The following is a 23015-nucleotide window of genomic DNA, read 5'->3' as shown; positions in this document are numbered from 1 at the left end:
GGGAAAACTTTTAGGTGACATTTAAATAGAGATCTGGAGACATCTGGGGAGAGAAGGGTGAGCCGGACTAGCGGACTGCATTTTTTTTTTATTTTATTTTTTTAAAGATTTTATTTATTTGAGAGAGAGAATGAAAGATAGCACGAGAGGGGAGAGGGTCGGAGGGAGAAGCAGACTCCCCGCTGAGCAGGGAGCCCGATGCGGGACTCGATCCCGGGACTCCAGGATCATGACCTGAGCCGAAGGCAGTGGCTTAACCAACTGAGCCACCCAGGCGCCCTGCATTTTTTTTTTAAAGATTTTATTTTTAAGTAATCTCTACACCCTATGTGGGGCTCAAACCCACACCCCTGAGAACAAGAGTTGCCAGGCAACTGAGCCAGCCAGGCGCTCTGAGGACTGCATTTTCGAGGAAAAGCAAAGCCTCTGGTATGGCTGGAGAAGAGTAAGCAAAGTCCCTGAGGGGCCAGATCACAGGCCCCTGTAAGCCTGACACACACTCAGCATGGCTTACAGGGGCCTGTGATCTGGCCCCTCTGAGTGTGTGTTTTGTTAGGAGTGACACGAGAAGCCATTAGAGGGTTTTGAGCAGAGTGCTTTGAAAATACTGCAGTAGTTAGCATGGGAAGGGCAACAGTGAAAGGGAGATGGCGGCTGACAGTTGGAAGTAATGGAGGGGCTTACATGTCATTGGACTTCGCCTGGTCCTCCGGTTCATAGGATCTGGGGGGGGGGGGTTGTAAGAAAAAGGATTCAAAGACGATTTTAAGGTTTGGGGTCTGAACAACTGAAGAGCTGTCATTTACTGAAATGGGACAAACAGGAAGTGCAATTTGAGAGGAAAGGTTGAGTGTCGGGTTTTACACCTAATTTGACATCAGGTAGGAACAGTATGATGTTGAATGTGAGTCTGGACTTTTCTCATTACCTTCGGCTCATTTTAACTGGGCCAAGAATGAGTCAAGGGTATGGCTGAGGGCCTGCTGTTATAATGGAGCCCCCAGCCACACACGAGGCAGCTGGGGGAAGCTATCGATGAGTCCTACCATGAAGGACTTGTCTTTTGCCTCTCAGCATTACCTGCAAGTGTACCAGCTTAGCAGTCTACTTTCACAGCAAGTTGTCACTTCTGTAGCTGGTACACTGATCTGAGCGCACAGAATCCTCACTGGGAATTGACCTCAGAGAGTGTTGAGCATCTCCACCCCTCGCTGGTGTTTGAACACAGGCTCCAGGAGCACTTGGCAGTGGTGGTATATGACCAGGTAGTATTTCAGAAGAAACACTTCCAGATGGCACATCCTTCAGTAAGACAGTGTTAAAATGAAAACCACCTCCCCAAAGGAGAGGGTGTATGTTCAAGATACGTTACTGGACTTCAAGCAATGCTACCACTGGAAAAGGCAACAAGGACCATTGAGGTCACGAGTGACCCTTAAAGATGTGTTTACGGGCGCCTGGGTAGTGCAGTCGGTTGAGCATCTGACTCTTGGTTTCTGCTCAGGTTGTGGTCTCAGGATCATGGGATCAAGCCCCACGTCAGGCTCCGCACTCTGCTGGAGATTCTCCCTCTCCTTCTGCCCCTCCTACTTGGGCTTGCTCTCTCAAATAAATAAATCTTTTATTTTTTTTTTAAGATTTTATTTATTTATTTCACAGAGAGAGACACAGGGAGAGAGGGGGAACACTAGCAGGGGGAGTAAGGGAGGGAGAAGCAGGCTCTCTGCTGAACAGGGAGCCCGATGCGGGGCTCAATCCCAGGACCCTGGGATCATGACCTGAGTCGAAGGCAGACCCTTAACGACTGAGCCACCCAGGCGCCCCAAATTAATAAATCTTCTTTAAAAAATAAAGAGCTGTTTAGTAGTAGGCTGGGGGCAGAAGCCAGCTGTCTGGCCTCAAGGAGGCTGGAGACAGAGATGAACTGAAGTAGTAGACAATATATTTGTGGGATTTGGCAGGAAAAATGACAAATAGGATGAAAGCCAGAAGGAACAGAAGGATTGTAATTATAAAGTCCTCATTACCTCCTTCAACAGTAGAAGGCTTACAATTTGCTAACTGCTGTACTGGAGTTAAAAGAAAGGCATGGTCTCAAGCTTCATCAAACTTCTAGGCTTGTAAGGAAAATAGACATTTAATAAATCATTTTTTTAACTGTGTAAAATGGCAGTTCTAATAAATCCTTTGAAGGAGAGGTCCATGAGGTATTAAGAAACTCTAATAGACCTAGTTAAGGAAGGTTTCCCCAAGGACATTAGAATCTAAGATCTGAAAGAAGAGAGAGCATTAACTAGTCAAAGAAGGAGAGGGCTCTCCATGGTGTAGCAACAAGCACAAAGGCCCTGAGGTAGGAAAGAGAATGGAAAAGGCCAATGACACTAGATAGAGTACAGAAGCCCATGAAAATATGCCACCAGTTGAAGGAGGAGGAAGCTAGTCATACAGGGGTATGAGCCCTAGTATGGGATTTTGAGTAATCTCTGAGTCTTACTATGGGATTTTGTATTTTGAGAGTGCTGGAAAGCCACTAAAGTATTTAAGCAGAGCAGTGACATCACATTTGTGTTTTTTAAAACAGCAGTGTGGCTGCTCTGTGAAAAAGACTTGGAGTTGGGCAAAGAAAGGTGAGTCTAGAGGTTAGCATAGCAATCCAAGGGGAAGACAGACTGGATTGTTGCCATGGAAATGGACAAAAATGGATGTATTCAAGAGACAGGAAGTTAAGATCAACAGGACTTGGCAGTGGATTATATTGTGGGGGTTACGGGAAGGAAAATGACAAGGAAGGTGACTCACTTTACAGTTTATTTGACTAGACTAATGGTGGTACCAATCTCTGAGATTGATGACCCACCCTCCCCAGGACGAGTGCCTCTTTATTTTTTTTTTTTAAGATTTTATTTATTTATTTAACAGAGAGAGACACACCAAGAGAGGGAACACAAGCAGGGGGAGTGGGAGAGGGAGAAGCAGGCTTCCCGCTGAGCAGGAAGCCCAATGCGGGGCTCAATCCCAGGACCCTGGGATCGTGACCTGAGCCGAAGGCAGATGCTTAACCAACTGAGCCACCCAGGCGCCCCTCTTTATTTTTTTTAAGATTGATTTTTTATTTGACAGAAAGAGACACAGCGAGAGAGGGAACACAAGCAGGGGAAGTGGGGAAGGGAGAAGTGGGCCTCCCACTGAGCAGGGAGCCCATCCCTAGGACTGGGCCAAAGGCAGACGCTTAACGACCGAGCCACCCAGGTGCCCCGATCGGTGCCTCTTTAAAGGCATAAAAGGGAGGCAGTTGCAGATTAAAGATGTTGGAGAGAAAGGAATGAGGAGCAGGGTCCTTAGCCTTGGAGGTGGCCTGTGGCCCTTTTCCTCTGAACTAGAGAGAAGGATGGGGTCAAGTAAGCTGCACTCCTGTCTCCTCTAACTTTTGAGGGGTGCCAAGAAGAAAAATGAATTTCTCATCTTTAGGAACTGAGGTATACAACTGTTGGATGGCACAGGCTCCTGAATTATCCAGACAAGCTATACTACTGTTCCCGGCAACCTGAAGGTTTTAGACCCACACTATCCAATATAGCAGCCACTAGCCACATGTGGCTATTGAGCATTTGAAATGTGGCTGGTCCACATTAGGATGTATAGTAAGTGTAAAACACACACCAGATTTCTTAAACTTAAGTATGAAAAAAACAGTGTAAAATATCTCGGTTTTTTTAAATATTGGTTACACGCTGAAATGATAAGACTTTGGACACACTGGGCTAAATAAAATATAGGATTACAATTAATTTCACTATTTCTTTTCACTTTTTAAAATGTAGGGGCGCCTGAGTGGCTCCTCGGTTAAGCGTCTGCCTTCAGCTCAGGTCATGATCCCAGGGTACTGGGATGGAGCCCAGGGTCGGGCTCTTCATCCCCTTGGAGAGTCTGTTTCTCCCTCTCCTCCCCGCTCGTGCTGTCTCTTGCTCTCTTTCTTTCTCTCTCAAATAAATACAATCTTTAAAAATAAATAAATAAAATGTAGCTACCAGAAAATTTTAAATTACATTATCGGGCTTAAATTTTATTTCTGTGAGACAGCGCTGTTTTAGACAGAAATTCAGACTAGTGGGTGCCTGGGTGGCTCAGTTGGTTAAGCGACTGCCTTCAGCTCAGGTCATGATCCTGGAGTCCCAGGATCGAGTCCCGCATCGGGCTCCCTGCTCGGCAGGGAGTCGGCTTCTCCCTCTGACCCTCCCCCCATGTGCTCTCTCTCTCTCTCTCTAATTCTCTCTCTCAAATAAAATAAATAAAATCTTTAAAAAAAAAAAAAGAAATTCAGACTAGTATTCCAAGATACGACCTCATTCTGCTATTTGAATCGTCTTACGAAGGAGTCAAGCTTCCCACAGGACCACTTGCCCAGAAGGACTATGAGGGCCAGCGTGCACTGCGCGCCTTTGGGGGCGGGGCCTGAAAGACCAGCCTCTTTGTGACGTCACGTCCGCCATTTATGGCTATTCTCCTCGCTCCCACGGAGGGCGCACACCTTGGAGGTGGGAGGGGAGCGTCCGGGAGGCGGCCGAGGGCGTGCAAGTGGGGGGTGGGTGGGCCCCAAGGCTGCTGGGTGAGCTGGGTGAGCTGCCAATGCTGTCCTTTGTGTGTGAAGGACCGTGCTTCTCCCGGCGCGCGTCCCGTTTCCCGGAAGTGCCAGTATCCGCCGCGGGCGGGCGCGGGACGTATGGCCCCGCAGCAGCGTCCGCGCCACCCGAGGAGGCAGGCGCGCAGGTTGCCGCTGTTTCACGAGCCTAGAGCCTGCCAGGTAACTGGCCGACCGGGCTCCACCCCGGCTCTAGAGGCTTCCGAGAAGGGGCTGCGGCTGGGGGGGGGGGGGGGGGGGGGGCGGTGCTAAGGCCAAAGCCTTTTCTACCCTGGCAGCCGACCTGCCTTAACTTCTGTTTGAAAAGGAAGTGGGTTCTTAAACTCTTTTTGCAAGTGTTGCAACATACGGTCTTGTGGGCAAAGAAATGCCTGTTTAACCGAGCTGTTGTTTCATATGAAGTTACTCAAGACCTAAGAGAGAGTGGATTTGGAGATTTGGATTTTAGTGGACCTAGTTGAGCAAAACATTGATTCATTGCAGCTCCTGTGCAGGCTCACCCAGACAGCTACGTGAATGAGAGGATGGAATAGTTCTGGGCTGCATCATCGTAGGGAGTCAACGTTACTTTTGGCAAGTGCTGTCTTCCCTGGCAATTGTGGTTCATGGTATGCGCCTCTGGCTTAATTTCACGTTGATGCCTTGAAATGAGAGGGGAAGATCCTTTCCAAATAGAGGATTCTAGGATCTCCCATGCTTTTCTTTTGCTTGGAGGGATACATGACCTCCTGGTTCTCTGACTTTAAAGTCACAGTTTATGTCAGTTCCGGCCAGATTCTGGTTTTCCATCACTGTGGTCTGATTTAGCATGACCATTTATTGCAGCAGCAGGCCTCCACACTAGAACTCTTAAAAGATAAATTGAGGCATATTAAAAATTTTAAGTTTTGGGGGGAGGGCAAAAATAAATTCCAGTTAGGCAGCACCAAACCAAAAGTGGTTAGGAACACTGCAGATCAGAGCTAGGGGAGAGACTTACAAAGAGTGCAGCAAGAAAGGAAATTACTTGGTTGGCACAAGTTTAAGCCTGGGTTGGCTGTTTGTGATTGGTTATCCTTAGCGTTTTGCTTTTTTTTTTTTTTAAGATTTTATTTATTTATTTGATACAGAGAGAGCACAAGCAGGGGGAGTGGCAGGCAGAGGCAGAGGGAGAAGCGATGTGGGGCTCCATCCCAGGACCCCGGGATCATGACCTGAGCTGAAGGCAGTTACTTAACCAACTGAGCCACCTAGGCGCCCCGCGTTTTGCTTTTTTAACTTAGAGGCATGTACAGACTTAGATCATGGTTTGCTTACGTAGGCCACCATAGCATTAGAGCCGCATCAATCTAATGGCCTCCTTGTTTAATTAATTTAACTCAATGCTGGAGGCTTATTGTAGAAATAGCAGCTTTCAGAAGCTGCATGCATTGGGACTCAGTAAAGCCTTTTTTAAAACAACAACAAAAAATGCTGAGCTGTATCCATCACCATATGATCTCATTCTGCTAAGAAGCTTTTCATACGTTTGAGAACAAATGAAATCACTGAGTGAGCATAGGGACAAGAATAGAAGAGTTTCTAGTGAAGTAGCCTCTCAGGTCTGGTGTGCTTAATGGTTTTTTATTCATGGCTTTACGTTGCCATTGCAGCTCCCTTGCTCCCCAAGGAGCTCAAGACAATCAGGAACATGAAATGTTCCTTTTTTTGGAATATTAATGATATTCCATGGGATTTTGTATTTTGAGAGTGCTGGAAAGCCACTAAAGTATTTAAGCAGTGCTTCACGTTGTAGAAGTTGCTTTTTATATAACTTAGTCCTCATAATAACCCATAGATTAAATACTACTGTTACCCTGTTTTAACTGATAAAGAAACAGAAACAGAGAGGTTAGGTAATCTACCCAATTGGTAGCAAAGTCAGGATTAGAACACAGAAAGGGTAACTCCAGCACAAAATCCTTTGAGGAGAACACTTGACTGATGAGAAAGCTCTGGGTTTTGTCACTTCTCCTACCTGCCTCTTAAAACATTATAGGAGAAAGGGCGCCTGGGTGGCTCAGTTGGTTAAGCGACTGCCTTCGGCTCAGGTCATGATCCTGGAGTCCCAGGATCGAGTCCCGCATCGGGCTCCCTGCTCAGCAGGGAGTCTGCTTCTCCCTCTGACCCTCTTCCCTCTCGTGCTCTCTCTCTCTCATTCTCTCTCTCTCTCAAATAAATAAATAAAATCTTTAAAAAAAAACATTATAGGAGAAATTAAAGCGTTGTTTTCTTGATGGGGGTCATCAGTGGAGATTTATTAGTGGGAGATAAAGAGTCAGTCTTCTAGGAGAAGGTCGGAGAAGAGAAAAATGAAAGGTCTGAAAGGATGGAAAAGAAGACCATCTGCCCAGAAAGATAAACCTTATATGGTTAGAGTCTGCCCAAAGGCAGCTGAGGTCTGCAGTACCTGACGTGCTACTTCCAAATGAAAATTGGAGTAGCAAGGATACTTCCTCTCATGCACTTTTATTTTTGAGTAGTAGGTTCAGATTCATTAGATATATGTCAAATGTCCAACATTTAAAAAGAAACAGCTTTAAGAAATAGGGTGTCTTCTGGGGTTGGTGGAATCTGGGACGTTGATCTTTCCTTAAAAATGAAAAGGGGAGGGGCGCTTGGGTGGCTCGAGTGGGTTAAGCCTCCAACTCTTGATCTCAGCTCAGGTCTTGATCTCAGGGTAACAAGTTCAGGCCCTGCGTGGGGCTCCACGCTGGGTATGGAGCCTACTTTAAAAAAAAAAGAGTGGGGGAGAGGGGACAGGGAAGTAATAGAAGAAAATGAGGTAGAAAAACCTCTGAATGAATGCAGTCAGGCTACCCTGAAAGCCTGTTGCAGCACCTGGGCAAGAGTTGTAGCATCTTGCGTTGGTTCTCTTTTCTGTACTTCTGATGGCTGTGGTTTTTGATCAGGCTCAGCACTAACTCAGACCATGTGGACCGCAGATGAGATTGCCCAGCTGTGTTACGAGCACTACAGGAGCAGGCTGCCCAAGCAGGGGAAGCCTGAGCCCAACCGTGAGTGGACGTTATTAGCAGCTGTGGTGAAGATAAAACCTGCAGCTGACCAGGCCTGCGGCGGCACTAACAGACGAGCACAAGGTGAGGCCTTTTCACCTCCCAACGCTCCCTCTCCCCCTGTCAGAGATGGTAGGGGAATTGTTCATGGCCGGGCAGGGACAGTCCTGGCTGGTGTCAGCTGCAGTGGTGGGCAGTACTTGTGGTGGGAGCTGGCGGTGCTTGAACCACAGCCCTGGGTTGGGTCAGCCTATGGGAATGCTCTGGAGGAGTGCGCATGTGAAACCTGAGAGCTGGGGACCATTTACATTATAAGAGCTCACTTAATGATTCGTTCTTTTCCTCTCAGTGACAAAGGAAGTTGTCTCAATGGGAACAGGAACGAAATGCATAGGCCAGTCCAAAATGAGGAAGAGCGGTAAGCCCGGGTAGGGTTTAAACAACGCCTGTCTAGGGAGCTTTGGAAACCACCCTGCATTTTGTCCTTCCCTCTCTTCCTGTTAAAGGGGCCACATCAGGGGTGCCTGGGTGGCTCAGTCAGTTAAGCGTCTGCCTTTGGCTCAGGTCATGATCCCACGGTCCTGGGATGAGCCCCGCATCGGGCTCCCTGCTCAGCGGGGAGCCTGCTTCTCCCTCTCCCACTCCCCCTGCTTGTGTTCCCTCTCTCACTGTGTCTCCCTCTGTCAAATAAATAAATAAAATATTTTTTAGAAAGTGGGGGGCCACATCACTGAGGTGGCTGACCTTTCCATTCCTCCGTCACTCCAGTGGGAGGGACAGAACTCATTTTATGAATCAGAATACACAGTGGAGGCAAAGGCCACCAGGAACATGCTTTCTGCATAGATTGGAAGTTGGCTAGTATTTTCATGCGCAAAACAAAAGTTCCCTGGACTTAACTGCTTCCCATTAGGTCCAAAGCCCCCCAAAAGCAATCTCGAATTAGATGGAGATTTGGGCACCGAAAAGACTGTGGAAATCCCTTAGAGATCTGGCATCTTCACCTCCTGCATCCAGTTAGCAGATTCCTTCCCAAGTTTGCTTTCCTTTTCCCAGCCTTGCCTTCTGTGTGCCAGGACCACTGTGGATTGAATTTGATGGAATTCTATCTCCCCAAGCTCAGGTGTGATGTCAGGGTACTAAAGACTTGGATCCCTTTCCTCCAGCTATTTTCCGATAAATCAGTCGTTCTCAGCTATGGGGACATTTTTGTCCCCCAGGGGATGTTTGGTAGTGGCTGGATTCATTTTTGGTTGCCACAGCTCAGGGGAGGGCGATACTATACTTCCTGCCTCTGGTGGTAGAGGCCAGGAATGCTACTAAACATCCTACCTTCCACAGGACAGAGCCTCACAACAAAGAATTTTCTAACCCAAAATGTCAGTAGTGCTGAGTTGAGGAACCCCTGCATTGCCATCAGCGATTGCAGTACTTCCTGACAGCCCTCCAGGAGCTACATGGCCGTCCTGGCTGCCGGGGGAAACTGCTGCGTTCTACTGCTAGGAAACAGGGCCTTTCCAGGTTCTGTATGTCTTCACTAGTGTCCTGTCTTTGCCATAGGAGACATCCTCAATGATAGCCATGCTGAGGTCATAGCCAGGAGGAGTTTCCAAAGGTAAAGGCACATCCCCAGAGAATGTGACTTAGCCTGCCATGGGGAGCCCCGGAATTTGCATTTCTAATAAGCTCTCAAGTAACATTGATGATGTGGGTTTGTGAACTACACTTTGAATAGCCCTGGTCTAGACCGTGGTTCTCGTGCTTGATGCGCATTAGAATTACCTACATTTATGAGAAAACCAGATTGCTGGGCTTTCCCCCGGAGATTCCGATTCAGCAGGTCGGGGGTGGGACCTGAGAAGTTGCATTTCTAACAAATTCCAGATGATGCTGGTTCAAAGGCCACACTTTGAGAATCACTGGTCTAGATCATTCTCGTAATTCCAAATCACTGCCAGTCCCATCGGTCTGCAGTAACTCTTAGAAAGTCATCAACCAGCCAGAGTCTTTCCCTTCACTGCAGAGATTGGCTGTTCATTCTGATAACACCTTGTGCCCCATTAGGTACCTTCTCCATCAGCTCCACTTGGCAGCCGCCCTGAAGGAGGATAGCATCTTTGTCCCTGGAACTCAGAGAGGGCTGTGGAAACTCAGACCAGACCTCTTGTTTGTGTTTTTCTCCAGCCATACACCCTGTAAGTATAGTCAAGCCTTTGGATTAATGTTACATTGTCTACTTACTTATGTCCTCTTATCCATAGATATATTTCTCAAAAAAGCTCTTCTGGCTCCAGTGTAGCTGCAAACAGTGGACAGTGCCTTTTTCTGAACAGGCCACGGGGCCTGATCACTTCTCCATCAAGGAACGACATTGCAGTTCTCGATTCCCAGTCAGGATTGGGAAGCTTCAAGGTGAAACCCCACAAGGTCTGAAACCAGCAATTGGGCTTAGAAGTCCAAAGCCCTGAGTTCTATAGTGATTTATGCTGAAACTCATTCTGTTCATTCATTCAACAGATATTTTCTACTGCTTGTCAGGTACGGTATGACATTGGGTATATAGCAGTGAGTAAGACTGGTCCCTTGCTTAGCCTCATAGAATCCTTTCTGGAATGTGGATCTAGTCATGATCAGTTAAATTTTTATGAGTTATAAGGGGATGTTCGGGTGCTGTGATTGCATCAGGCAGGACGACCAGACGTAGCCTAGGGGTGACCACTGTATTTTTGTCTTGAAAATGGAGAATAATTTCTATTCCTTTTAGACAGCAGCTCAGGTATGGTAGTAAAATTTCCTTACCCTAAAACCTTTGAAGTAAGGATATAATATTGTCCTGTAAATATTAAACTTTAAAACTAATACATGCAGTTAGAGCAGATATAGGTACTACTTGCTCCGAAGAGACAGAAGAGCTGTCAAGACTTGATCATAATTCAAATCAGAAATATAATGTAGCTTAAGGAAGAATGAGTCTATCAGAAAAGAATTGGTTGAATCAAAGGCCAGAAAAATTATATACAGAGATAGGCAGGACTCATCCGTGCTTTCTTATTAGCAGCAGATAACCTGGTCCAAAAAAGGATGTTTCCTAACTCGGTGCTTCTCAAACTATATTATGCGTATGAATCACCCACAGATCTTAATAAAATGTGGATTCACATTCATTAGGTCTGGGATGAAGCCTAAGGTTCTGCATTTCTAACCAAGTCCCCATGATGTCAGTGGTGTTGGCCTGTGGACCACACTTGGAGTAGCCAGGACTTGGCTGATCCAATGGCGGGTGTAGCTTATGCTGGAGAGAGATAGATCTGTGGATCACAGCTGCCTGACCAACTAATTAGACCACATAAATCTGGTCTACAGGCTGGTCCATAGCCAAATGGGAAAAATCAGGACTATAGTGAGTTTTTCAAAAAGCTAATTTCTTTCCATGGAAAGGTTATGAGATTTTTATCTTTTTATTTTAAATAGTGGTAATTAGAGAAAAAAAATAAATAGTGGTAATTAGGATTTTTAAAGATCTTGCTTGATGGAATACAAAATTGATCACCCCCTCTGTTGATCATAAAATCTGGAAATTTTACTGGTCTGTGAAATCAAAATCTAGAACTACTGACCTAACTACCCTGGGCTGATGGGTCATCTTATGAACTGTGATGCCCATGCATGGTTTGTCTGCAGGAGGAAAGAACATTACCTGGAGGACGTGACTGTCCATCTCCCTTTGCCTTTAGTCCTCATTACTAATTGATAATTTGGTGCCTGGGTTAGCTGCTTCAGACTCTTACTTGTGAGTTTTATTAGCATGAGTCAGCCTCTAGATTTAGGCATCTGTCTGGATCAAATCTCCGAGCCTTCGGAGTGGGAGGTGGGCCCCAGTCAGTTCTCCAAAGTCACTGTCACCTTGTGAGGTCTCTGGAATTCCACCAGCCAGCCTCTCTGGCAACAGTCCCCCTTCTACATCTCTTGCCTTTCCCACTCTTAGGTTGTAAAAGACTACAGATGTATTATTTACACACTTTAGAAAAGCAACACACTAGGTTAGTGTTTGAAGAAGTAGCTCCCTTCTCAAGGGGAAGCTGTGCTTTTTACTAACCTCTGGTTTTCTGTTACTCTGTTTAAGCACAGAGTTAGGTTAGAAATCTCTAACCCAGCACAGGGAAACACCACTTGTATAATTCACTGCAGAGTGTTTACTGTGAAGATATGCACATATATCTCCAAAATGGGGAAATTGGGAACATTTTTACCAAATATTTAACCATGAAATCAGCCTCCCACTTTTGTTTTCCAAAGCATCTCACGGGATAACATTCCACAAAATGCACTTGGGAAACTGCTCATTGTAAACCAAGGGTTCTCAACTCAGGACAGTTTTGCTTCTCAGGGGACATTTAGCAACATCTGGAGACTTTTTTTTTTTTTAAAGATTTTACTTATTTATTTGACAGAGACACAGTGAGAGAGGGAACACAAGCAGGGGGAGAGGGAGAGGGAGAAGCAGGCCTCCTGCGGAGCAGGGAGCCCAATGCAGGGCTCGATCCCAGGACTGGGATCATGACTTGAGCCGAAGGTAGACGCTTAACAACTGAGCCACCCAGGCGCCCCTGGAGACATTTTTGATGGTCAGACTGGGGGGTGCTATTGGTACCTAGTAGGTAGAGACCAGGGAGCTGCTAGCTAACCATGCTTTGATGTAAAGGATAGCCCCCAAGCAAAGAATCATCTGGCCCAAAATGTCAGTACTAGGAATATTGACAAACCCTGGTCTAAGCTAGTGTTTCCAAAACTTCCTGTGATGAGAATTACCTGGGATCTTTGTTAAAGTATTCTGCTTTCCAGATCCTCCCCACTGCAGAGTTTCTAACTCACTGGGTCTAGGTAGGATAGAGCCACAAAGGGTTCTTACTCAGGAAGTTTGGGCAAGTGTTCCTAATTCATCTCAGGTCAGCTAAGAAAATAGAATTAAACTTTGTTTCAGACAGTGGTTCTCCTGTCATCAGAATGACCTGGAGAGCTTGTTAAAATACACACTGCTGCGGACCACCTCCAGAGTTTCAGACTCAGCAGGTCCACTGTGAGTTCCAAGAATTTGCATTTCTAACAAGTTCCTAAAGGATATTGATGTGGCTGGTCCGGGGGCCTCACTTTAAGAACCACTGGTTTTTAAGGGGTTCCTTCTCCTGCAGGTGGGGATGCCTCCATCATTCCAATGCTTGAGTTTGAAGATCAGCCCTGCTGTCCTGTCCATAGAGATTGGGCCAATAACCCATCAGTAGAAGCCAGTGGTGATCTGGAAGATCCTGAAGATAAAAAGAAATGTGAAGACCTGGGTAGTCCTGTGGCCAAAAAGATGAGGCATGAGCCTGGGATTCCTGACAGTGTGGCCCACCATCAGAGTTTTGGCCATCAGGAAAGTGGCCCAGTCCCACCAAGTGTCAGTGGCTCTCATCTTACTGCAGAGGAACTGGCCGCTGTCACCGGAATGGCCCCCAGTGGTGCCAAAGTGGTGGACGTTCATAGAACCGGAGCCAAATGTGTGCCAGGAGAAGCTGGAGACTCGGGGAAGCCTGGTGCTGCTTATCACCAGGTGGGACTGCTCCGAGTGAAGCCCGGCCGGGGAGACCGGACTTGCTCCCTGTCCTGCAGTGACAAGCTGGCCCGGTGGAATGTCCTCGGATGCCAGGGGGCACTGTTGATGCACCTTCTAGAAGAGCCCATCTACCTGTCAGCCGTGGTGATTGGGAGGTGCCCATACAGCCAGGAGGCCATGCAGAGAGCTCTGACTGGGAGGTGAGCAGGGAGGGAGGTCGAAGCCGGAAGAGCCTCTCCAAGAAGCAGTCTGAGAGGATGTCCAAAGAGCCGTTAAAACATCCATACGTTTTGATCAGTGGTTCCATTGCTAGGAATTTGTCCTAAGGAAATAATTAAGAAGGCGCTCAAACGTTTAGCTTTGTGTGTAGTCATGTTTAAGAAAGAAAAGAAAACCAGTGAAATGACCATGACCAACAGTAGATTAGGTGATTTTTGTTAAAGCTGATATCGATGAATGTTTGACCTGGAAAGATGCTCATAATTTTTAAAGAGCAAGTTAAAAGATTATGATGAGTTCATGTTGGTCTTAAAGTATAATATGCACATAGAAAAAAAATTGTGGGAGGATATACACCAAGACATTGGTATGATTATCTCTGAGTTGTGATATTTATGGGTGTTTTTTTTTCTTCTTTGTGGTTACTCTGTTTTTTAATTTTTCTGTAATATATATCACTACTGTAATTTTTAAAAACCATCAACATCATTGTCTTTAAAAGATTAAAGACAAAGGATGATCACTCAAATGTGGTCTTCCTAAAGAAGGGCAGCCAAGCCCAGTTAAGGCTGTGGTAAATGAGGGCAGAGTGAGGCCATGGCCAGGGGAGGCCTGTCGTGTCGGATGCAGTGCTCCCGAGGCTGAATCCAGGGAGCACACCCACTAATTCCACTCCAGGGGGGTGTACCCAGGAGAAATGAAAATGTGCATCCACATAAAAACTTGTACGTGAATGTTTAGCAGTACCAGTCACAAGAGCCACAAAGTGAAACAGCCCAGATGTGCATCAGCTGGTGAATGGATAAATGAAAGGTGATAGACTGTTAAACTGGGTTATCAGCCCCAAAAAGGAGCGAAGCCTGGCTCAAGCTACGACACGGATGAGCCTTGAAAGCTCTGTGCTAAGTGGCAGGAGCGGCATAGTGTATGATTTGATGGTGTGAAATGTCCAAAATGGGCAAATCCAGAAGTAGATTGGTGGGTGCTGGAGAAGGGTGTGGGGAGTGACTGCTGATGGGTGCAGGGTTTCTTATCAGGGGTGAAAGGTGATAGATTGTGGTGAGAGTGGCACAATTCTGTGAATATAGTAAAAAAACAAACCCTTGAATTATACACTTAAAATGGATGAATTATGTGGTATCCACTATATCCCAATTAGATGTTTTCAACGAAAGCACCCCTTTGTCTAAGACATTTTCTGTGTTTTCCCTGCTTTCCCTATTCTGAGGCTTTATAGCTGCTGTCCACTTGGTTCCAGAGCAGTGTCATGTTGGCCTCTAGATGGTATGAAAGACCCAAGAGGGAAAAACGAAGCTTTTATATTATAGGAGAGTTTTGGTTTCTGGTGTGTTTGGAGGATTCCCTAGGAAGCAGATGCCAACAAATTAATATTTCTGTTCAAGGGTTTGAAATCTTTCAAAACCAGTAGCAGGACTGGAGTTTAGAGTCCCTGAAGTCACTGAGAGGCGGTGACTCAGCTCATCGTTTTCACTTCAGAGAGATAGGAAGGGATCTTCCTCCGGCTGTAAGGCTCATATGATCTTGATTCTGTTCTGTCACACCCTCTCACCGAGACTCAGGTGTGTTGAAGGGGTCCACGGGCCTAGACACTGTCTTCCTCGAGGAGCATGCCTGAACTGAGTGCATTTTCCCTCACGTTTAGGTGTCGGAACGTCTCAGCGCTACCCAAAGGCTTTGGAGTTCAGGAAGTGAAAATAGAGCAGTCAGGTTTCCTGTTTGAACAGAGCCGCTGTGCAGTGCAGGCAAAAAGGGCTGATGGCCCCGGCCGACTTGTTCCTTGTGGTGCAGGTAAGGTATTCGCGTTCCGCTTGCCCTGGAGTAACTTTTCCCCAGACGGTGGAGTGGCCTGGGAGGGGTTGCATCCATCCAGCAGGAAGGCAGCTTGTTACCTGAGTCATCAGTAATGTAGGCTTGACCACCATGAGGCAGGTTCATGCTTGAGCAACTTTCTCATCCTGCCTTAGCCTGAGGTTCTTCGTCTTCAGATAAGAATATCATTTTTTAAACATTTAGTCCAATTAATAAAATGGGCAAAAGGCCTGAACAGACATTTCCTCAAAGAAGACATCCAGATGGCTAACAGACACATGAGAAGATGATCAACATCACTCATCATTGGGGAAATGCAAATAAAAACCACAATGAGATAACACCTCACGCCTGTCACAATGGCTAAAATCAACACAAGAAACAAGTGTTGGCAAGGATGTGAAGAAAAAGGAACCTCCTTGTACTGTTGTTGGTGGGAATGCAAACTGGTGCAGCCACTGTGGAAAACAGTTTGGAGGTTCTTCAAAAAATTAAAACTGCCCTATGATCTAGTAATTGCACTACAGGGTATTTACCCTAAAAGTACAAAAACATTCAGAGGAATACATGCACTCCTGCGTTTATTGCAGCATTATTTACAATAGCCAAGATATGGAAGCAGCCCAAGTTCACATCAACTGATGAATAGGTAAAGGAGATGTGGTGTATATACACAGTGGACTATTGCTCAGCCGTAGAAGAAAATGAAATCTTGCCATTTGGAACAATGTGGATGCAGCTAGAGTGTATTATGCTAAGCAAAATAAGTCAGAGAAAGACATATCATATTATCTCACTCATATGTAGAATTTAGGAAACAAAACAACTATCAAAGGGAAAAAAGACACAAACCAAGAAACAGACTTTTTTTTTTTAGATTTTATGTATTCATAAGAGAGAGTGTGCACAAGCAGGGGGAGATGCAGAGGGAGAGGGAGAAGCAGACTCCCTGCCGAGCAGGGAGCCCAATGTGGGACTCAATCCCAGGCCCCAGGGATCATGACCTGAGCCGAAGGCAGATGCTTAACTAAGTGAGCCACCCAGGCGCCCCAAGAAACAGACCCTTTAACTGTAGAGAACAAACTGATGTTACCAGGGGCGAGGGGTGAAAGAGGAAATGAGGGTTATAAGAGTATGCCTATGATGAAAAAAATACGTCATTTCCTTATTAGGATTGTTATGAGGATTAAATGAGAAATCCTGTTTCATGCATTGACTGTGTGCCCAGCATATAATAAGGGCTTAGTGGTTATTAGATCTTCTAATGAAGATGATGAATGATGAACCGCTTTAATATTACTATATTCTGGAGGCCAAGCATCGGAGTGGCAGCCACTGACTCTGATCTGGATAGAGAGGGAAATATTTTTGTGAAAACACTTCTGACGTTCACGGGAAACTGAACAGTTTTAACTCCAAAATCTTTTTTTTTTCGTAGCCATCAGCTGGAGCGCAGTTCCTGAGCAGCCGCTGGATGTCACTACCAATGGTTTTCCGCAGGGAACAACGAAGAAAGCAATCAGGTGCCTCCAGGCCAGGTACAGCCATATTGGGGCAGAAGGAGATGGTGGTTGTGTAGGCACCCTTTACCACTATCTAATTCCAGAACATCTTCATCACCCCAGAAAGAAACCTTGCACCTGTTAGCAGTCATTCCCCAGGCTCTACTCCAGCCCCTGAATCGGCTTTCTGTCTCTGTGGATTTGTCCACTCTAGACATTTCACTACATGAAATCATATGGTATGTGGCTTATTTTACTTAGCATAAGGTTTTTTTTTTTTTTTAAGATTTTATTTATTCATTTTGACAGAGAGAGACCGTGAGAGAGGGAACACAAGCAGGGGGAGAGGGAGAGGGAGAAGCAGGCTTCCCTTGGAGCAGGGAGCCCGATGCGGGGCTCGATCCCAGGACCCCGGGATCATGACCTGAGCCAAAGGCAGACACTTAACGACTGAGCCACTCAGGCGCCCCTTAGCATAAGGTTTTCAAGGCTCATCCCTGTTGTAACATGTATCAGTCCTTCATTCCTGTATACCATTGTGTGGATCTGACTACTGCTTTTTGTTTATCCATTCTTCTCGATGGACATTTGGTTTATTTCACTTTCATGCTATTAGAACTGGTGCTGCTGCAAATTTTTATATAATGACCTTTTAGGTGGACATATGTTTTCAATTCTCTTGGGTATACCTTGGCGTGGAATTGCTGAGTCCTGTGATAACCTTGGGTTTTTTTTTCTTTTTTGAGGAATTGCCAAACTGTTTGCCACAGCACCTGCACCATTTTAAACTCCTACCAGCAATGTATGAGTCTCAATTATCCTACATCCTTTACCACACTCATTATTGTCTGTCTTTTTTTTTTAAAGATTTTATTTATTTATTTGAGAGAGAGAGAGAATGAGAGAAAGAGCACATGAGAGGGGGGAGGGTCAGAGGGAGAAGCAGACTCCCCGCCGAGCAGGGAGCCCGATGCAGGACTCGATCCCGGGACTCCAGGATCATGACCTGAGCCGAAGGCAGTCGCTTAACCAACTGAGCCACCCAGGCGCCCTTGTCTGTCTTTTTTATTGTAGCCACCCTAGTGGGTGTGATGTGCTATCCCATTGTGATTTTGATGTGCCTTTCCCTAATAACTGTTCGAACTTCTTTTGATGTTGAGCATTTTTTTCATATCCTTATTAGCCATCTGTATATCTTCTTCGGAGAAATATCTATTCTGATCCCTTTTCCCGTTCTTAAACTTGGTTTATTTATCTTTTTATTGTTGAGTTGAAAGATTTCTTTATATAATCTGGATGCTAGTCTTTTATCACATACATATTTGAACATATTTTCTGCAGTTCTGTGGGTTGTCTTTTCACTTTTTGAAAGGGTCCTTTAAAGCACAAAAGTTTTAAATTTTGATGAAGTCAGTCAGTTTTATCTTTTTTTCTTTGATGGTTTATGCTTTTAGTGTCACAGGTAAGAAACCATTGCCTGATTCAACGTCACAAAGATTTGCTCAGTTTTCTTCTCATAGTTTTATAGTTTTAGTTCTTAGGTTTATGACTTTGACCTATTTTGAGTTAACTTTTCTATAAGGCATGAGGAAGGGGTTCAACTTCATTCTTTTGCATGGGGATATCCAGTTGTCCTGCCACCATTTTTTTGGAAAGACTGTTCTTCCCCCTGGAAGATTTTGAAAAGAACACTTTCTTGGGCTTTACCACTAGGGATTCTGGTTTCATTAGGTCAAGCTTGGAACCCAAGAATCATTTGTGAAGCTCCACAGTGATTGGACTGGCAAAAAGGGCACCATGAAAGCAGGATTTTTCATCTTCACATTGGCTTTTACTGAACTGTAGAGCATGTAGTCTGCTGGACATGGACTCCCTTTGTATTTGAAGTTCATGCATTCGCCTCACTGGTTTTTCTTTTTCTAAATGTTCAGATGATCCCACTCTGCTTTTCCCTCCCGGTAGTCTTTAATAGCCTGAGGGTGGGAGGGGCTGCAGGGGAATGGCCTCTCCACCAAAGGCATTTACATCTTGGGTCAGTGAGCTGCCCCTGAGTGACTTTTATAGGATCCCACCATTTACAGGTACAGTTAACCCTTGGAACAGTGGAAGGTTTAGGGGCGCTGACACCCCTTGCATTTGAAAATCCATGTATAACTTTTGATTTCTCAAAACCTTACCCACTAACAGCCTGCTCTTGACTAGAAGCCTTACTGATAGCATAAACAGTTGATTAACATAAGTTTCATATGCTGTATGTATTGTATGCCGTATTTTTTTTTAAAGATTTTGTTTTTGACAGAGACACAGCAAGAGAGGGAACACAAGCAGAGGGAGTGGGAGAAGGAGAAGCAGGCTTCCCGCCGAGCAAGGAGCCCGATGTGGGGCTCGATCCCAGGATCCTGGGATCATGACCTGAGCCGAAGGCAGACGCTTAACGACTGAGCCACCCAGGCGCCCCCCCCGTATTTTTTTTTTTTTTTTTTGAGAGAGAGTGCACGCACGTGCATGAGTTGGGGGGAGGGACAGAGGGAGAGGGAGAGAGCATCTTAAGCAGGCTCCACACCCAGGTGGAGCCCATTGTGGGGCTCCATCGCACGACCCTGAGATCATGACCTGAGAAGAAATCAACTGACTGAGCCACCCAGGCTTCTCCTTACATACTATATTCTCACCATAAAGTAAACTCGAGAAAAGAAAGTGTTATTTAAAAAATTACAAGGAGGGTGCCTGGGTGGCTCAGATCATGATCCCAGAGTCCTGGCATCGAGCCCCCGCATCTGGTTACCTGCTCAGCAGGGAGTCTGCTTCTCCCTCTCCCTCTGCCCTCCCCCCTGCTTGTACTCTCTCTCTCAAATAAATAAATAAAATCTTTAAAAAATTATAAGGAAAATACATTTACAATACTGTATTTATTGGAAAAAATCCTGTGTAAGTGGGCCCTGTGCAATTCAAAGCCATGTCATTCAAAGGTCAACTGTAGTTCTTTTCACTCTGAGTTGTTTTTCCATCTCTTTACTATTTTCTCATAAAAAGTTGTAATTAAAGTTTACAGGTGGATTTGTTTCTTTTTGATATGCTTATTTGCTGGCCTCAACATAGACAACAGTAACAACTTACATGTCTTTAGACTTTTTTTTTAAGTGTCTTTTTTTATTATTATGTTAATCACCATACAGTATTTGATGTAGTGTTCCATGATTCTTTAGACTTTAAAAAAGAAAGTTTTGTTCTTCGCAGCCACTAACCAGGGTTGAAATGGTCTAGTCTGCAGAGTGAGTGATAGTTACAAAATTAGGGGTGGAGATTTTGGATCATTTCCTCCCCAAGCGCCTCTGAACTTCGGGCCACTGTTTACATCTCTCAGGGGACTAGCTTTTAGCCACAGACCAGGGTGTGTGGGCAGGGCGGGTCGTACCTTCACAGGGACCACATTTCCTGCAAAGTCCTGGCTCTGCGCACAGGCAAGCAGCAGCCCCACCCAGCTGACTGTGGCTGCGGTTTGTGCTTTGCTCTTTGCTCGGGTACCAGTGCTCTTCTTCCCTAGGAATCCATGCCCTCTTTTACCTTCAAAGCTCAGCTCATCTACCCCTGCCTTCTGGCTCACAATTACCATCCTCTTTTCAAATTCCTGTAGTGCTGTTCTTCCGGCTTGTCCCAATATGTTGGTGCTCTCTGTTGACTGGAAGCACTTCACGTTCCCACACTCGCTCTGTCTCCAGTTATCCACGTGACTCTGGACAGGCCAGTTGCTCTCCGGGCCTCCGCACGTGCATCTCTGTCAAATGAGGATGTTGGAGTAGATGATCTGAGGCCTCTGACAGGTTGTAGATGTCTCTCTGTTTAGAAGGCAGACATTCCGTACAGGGAGGAAGTGGAGCGGGGAAAGAGCAGAAGCTTTAAGGTTCAAGAGACTGATATTTAATTCCTGGTTCGCTTTCTCCCCAGGGTGTGACCTTGGGCACATTACCTCTCTGAGCCTCCGTTTCCTCACATGTAGAGCAAGGGGAACTAAAAGTATGATTCACCCATGAATGTGGTGAGAAGTGCCAGTGAATGTGGTGCAGGCTTGCAGCAAACACCTTGTCAAGATTGATTTCTCCTTCCTTTGCCCAGAGAAGCTTCATACTCTGTGGAAGAGTCAGTTTCTTCTGTTCTAAAGACTCACAGGGTTTTTCATTGCTCATTCCCTCGTGCTGGCATCCTGGGACCACCTTCTTTAGAACTGTGGGGAATATGAACACGGACTGTGATGTTAGAGACATTTAATATACTAATGCAATAGGAAAAGAAAATATTTCATTTAAGTCCTTGTGTTCTTTTACACACAATGCAATAATAACAGACACCAGGTAAAAGACCCTCATTTTCAAGAAGCTTCATTTTACTCTTAAGTGTCAAATTCTCTTCCCATCCCAGAGCATCCCGGAGAGATCATTACATGCCTTATTGGATTATAAAAGAAAAGGATGAGGGATTAAAAAAAAAAAAAAAAAGACACCTAAGTGCATCTGAGTTTGTTAAAGATATGGCCAGATTAAGAATACCAATGTAGGAGCGCCTCAGTGCCTCAGTCGGTTAAGCATCTGCCTTCCACTCAGGTCATGATCCCAGGGTACTGGGATCGAGCCCTGTGTTGGGCTCCCTGCTCAGCAGGGGTCTCCTTCTCCCTCTTAGTCTTCCTCTGTGTCCCCCCCTCTCCTCTCTCTCTCTCTCTCAAATAAATCTTAAAAAAAACAATGTAAATGTATAATTTTTAAGAAATTATACATGTGTGTATAGCTTTCCTGGCTCTTTTTTTTTTTTTAAATATTTTATTTATTTATTTGAGAGAGAATGAGAGATAGAGAGCACGAGAGGGAAGAGGGTCAGAGGAAGAAGCAGACTCCCTGCTGAGCAGGGAGCCCGATGTGGGACTCGATCCCGGGACTCCAGGATCATGACCTGAGCTGAAGGCAGTCGCTTAACCAACTGAGCCACCCAGGCGCCCAGCTTTCCTGGCTCTTTGATGCACCAACCAGCAATGTTAACGACCTCACCAGGAAGAACCTAGTATTCAAGAGTGTAATCCTTGCTGCTGAAAGGAACCAGGGCTTCTTGGAGAGTGGCGGCTGCCAGGATGGCTGTGGATGATTGTTGTGCTCCATAGATGACCTGAGTGGTTACTATTGAGTAGGTCTCGTTGATGGAGGAATTGCTAGAATGGTCACTCTGTTCTGCTGTTGAATAGAACTTCAAAAAGGTCTTATTTCTCTGGAGGGAGCTCTTTTTTCAGCAGAGGAGAGGTTCCCAGCATCCCCCTTTTGTCTTTATAGGTATAATACCTTAGCATTACTCACAAGGCCATTGACTTAGGCCAAAAACATTGATATGAGAAAGGCCTATTTGTTCCTCCAGAAGGAAGAATGTTGGAACCATTTACAGAACTGGTCTCAAGAAGCTGTTAAGCTCACACTGATGGCTTCTTACAGGGACCCTGGAGGCCTTGACATTTCTCTACAATGTTGGTAGTAAATCGAATCCTTTAGGGCTCCTTCCAGTGTGGTTTAAGTGATGTGTTTCTTTAACAAACCTTGATGTGGAGCCATCTCCGGCTCCAGATGGGCATGGTTGATTGCTAAGGTTTCTTGTTTTGGTGGATGCTTCATTAATGCTCTGTAAAAATAAAGCCAGACGTTTTGCATAGTTGCACATCAGTGGCCCCTGGGCTGTAGCAAAAGTTTCAGGGACTCACCTCTCAGCGTTTCAAGGGGAAGCGCGAGTGTCTGGGCAAGACACTAGTTTATTTTTGCTGATTTATTTTGCTGATTGTGGGTGGGTGAGGTGGGCAATGGAAATGTTGAGTCTGTAAGACTCTCTAGGCTTCCTGAACAATAAGGTGTGTGGTCCCGTCTCCTAAAATGATGAAACAGACTCAGAAATCTGAGAACAAACTGGTGGTTACCAGAGGGGAGGGGAGGGAGGGGAGGAGTGAGAAGAGATGAAAGGGATTGAGAAGGACAGACTTCCAGGGGGCGCCTGGGTGGCTCGGTTGCTGAAGCTTCTGCCTTCGGCTCGGGTCATGCTTGATCCCAGGGTCCCGGGATCAAGCCCCACATCAGGCTCCCTGCTCCTCTGGGAGCCTGCTTCTCCCTCTGCCCCTCCCCCAACTTGTTCTCTCTCTCTCTCTCTCTCTCTCTCTCTCTCTCTCTCTCTCTCTC

General features: G+C 45.7%; 1 protein-coding gene across 17 annotated transcripts in view; it reads left to right on the top strand.

Moving 5' to 3' along the window:
• The first annotated feature begins 4558 nt into the window (after nucleotides 1-4558).
• Nucleotides 4559-23015, top strand: part of ADAT1 (adenosine deaminase tRNA specific 1) — a 49626-nt gene continuing 31169 nt past the window's right edge. For 11 of the 17 annotated variants that reach the window (XR_012375183.1, XR_012375184.1, XR_012375186.1 and 8 more), the window contains exons 1-9: nucleotides 4560-4801; nucleotides 5123-5247; nucleotides 7570-7758; nucleotides 8024-8092; nucleotides 9235-9289; nucleotides 9739-9869; nucleotides 12864-13467; nucleotides 15150-15295; nucleotides 16755-16854. Coding sequence is in view for 3 of the 17 variants with exons in the window: in XM_025860359.2 (XP_025716144.1) it covers nucleotides 7590-7758; nucleotides 8024-8092; nucleotides 9235-9289; nucleotides 9739-9869; nucleotides 12864-13467; nucleotides 15150-15295; nucleotides 16755-16854 (1274 nt within the window). In the remaining 14 variants the exon portion in view is untranslated. Of the gene's footprint in view, nucleotides 4802-5122; nucleotides 5248-7569; nucleotides 7759-8023; nucleotides 8093-9015; nucleotides 9290-9738; nucleotides 9870-12863; nucleotides 13468-15149; nucleotides 15296-16754; nucleotides 16855-16941; nucleotides 17058-23015 lie in introns of those variants that run through there. The other 6 variants (XR_012375191.1, XR_012375192.1, XM_073882304.1 and 3 more) reach the window with 4 other exon arrangements.

This window comes from Callorhinus ursinus, unplaced genomic scaffold (assembly GCF_003265705.2).
Source record: "Callorhinus ursinus isolate GAN/ISIS: 27379988/994484 unplaced genomic scaffold, GSC_fseal_2.0 scaffold46, whole genome shotgun sequence".
NCBI lineage: Eukaryota > Metazoa > Chordata > Mammalia > Carnivora > Otariidae > Callorhinus > Callorhinus ursinus.
The sequence above is the reverse complement of the archived record's forward strand: the minus strand, read 5'-3'. Positions and strand labels throughout refer to the sequence as shown.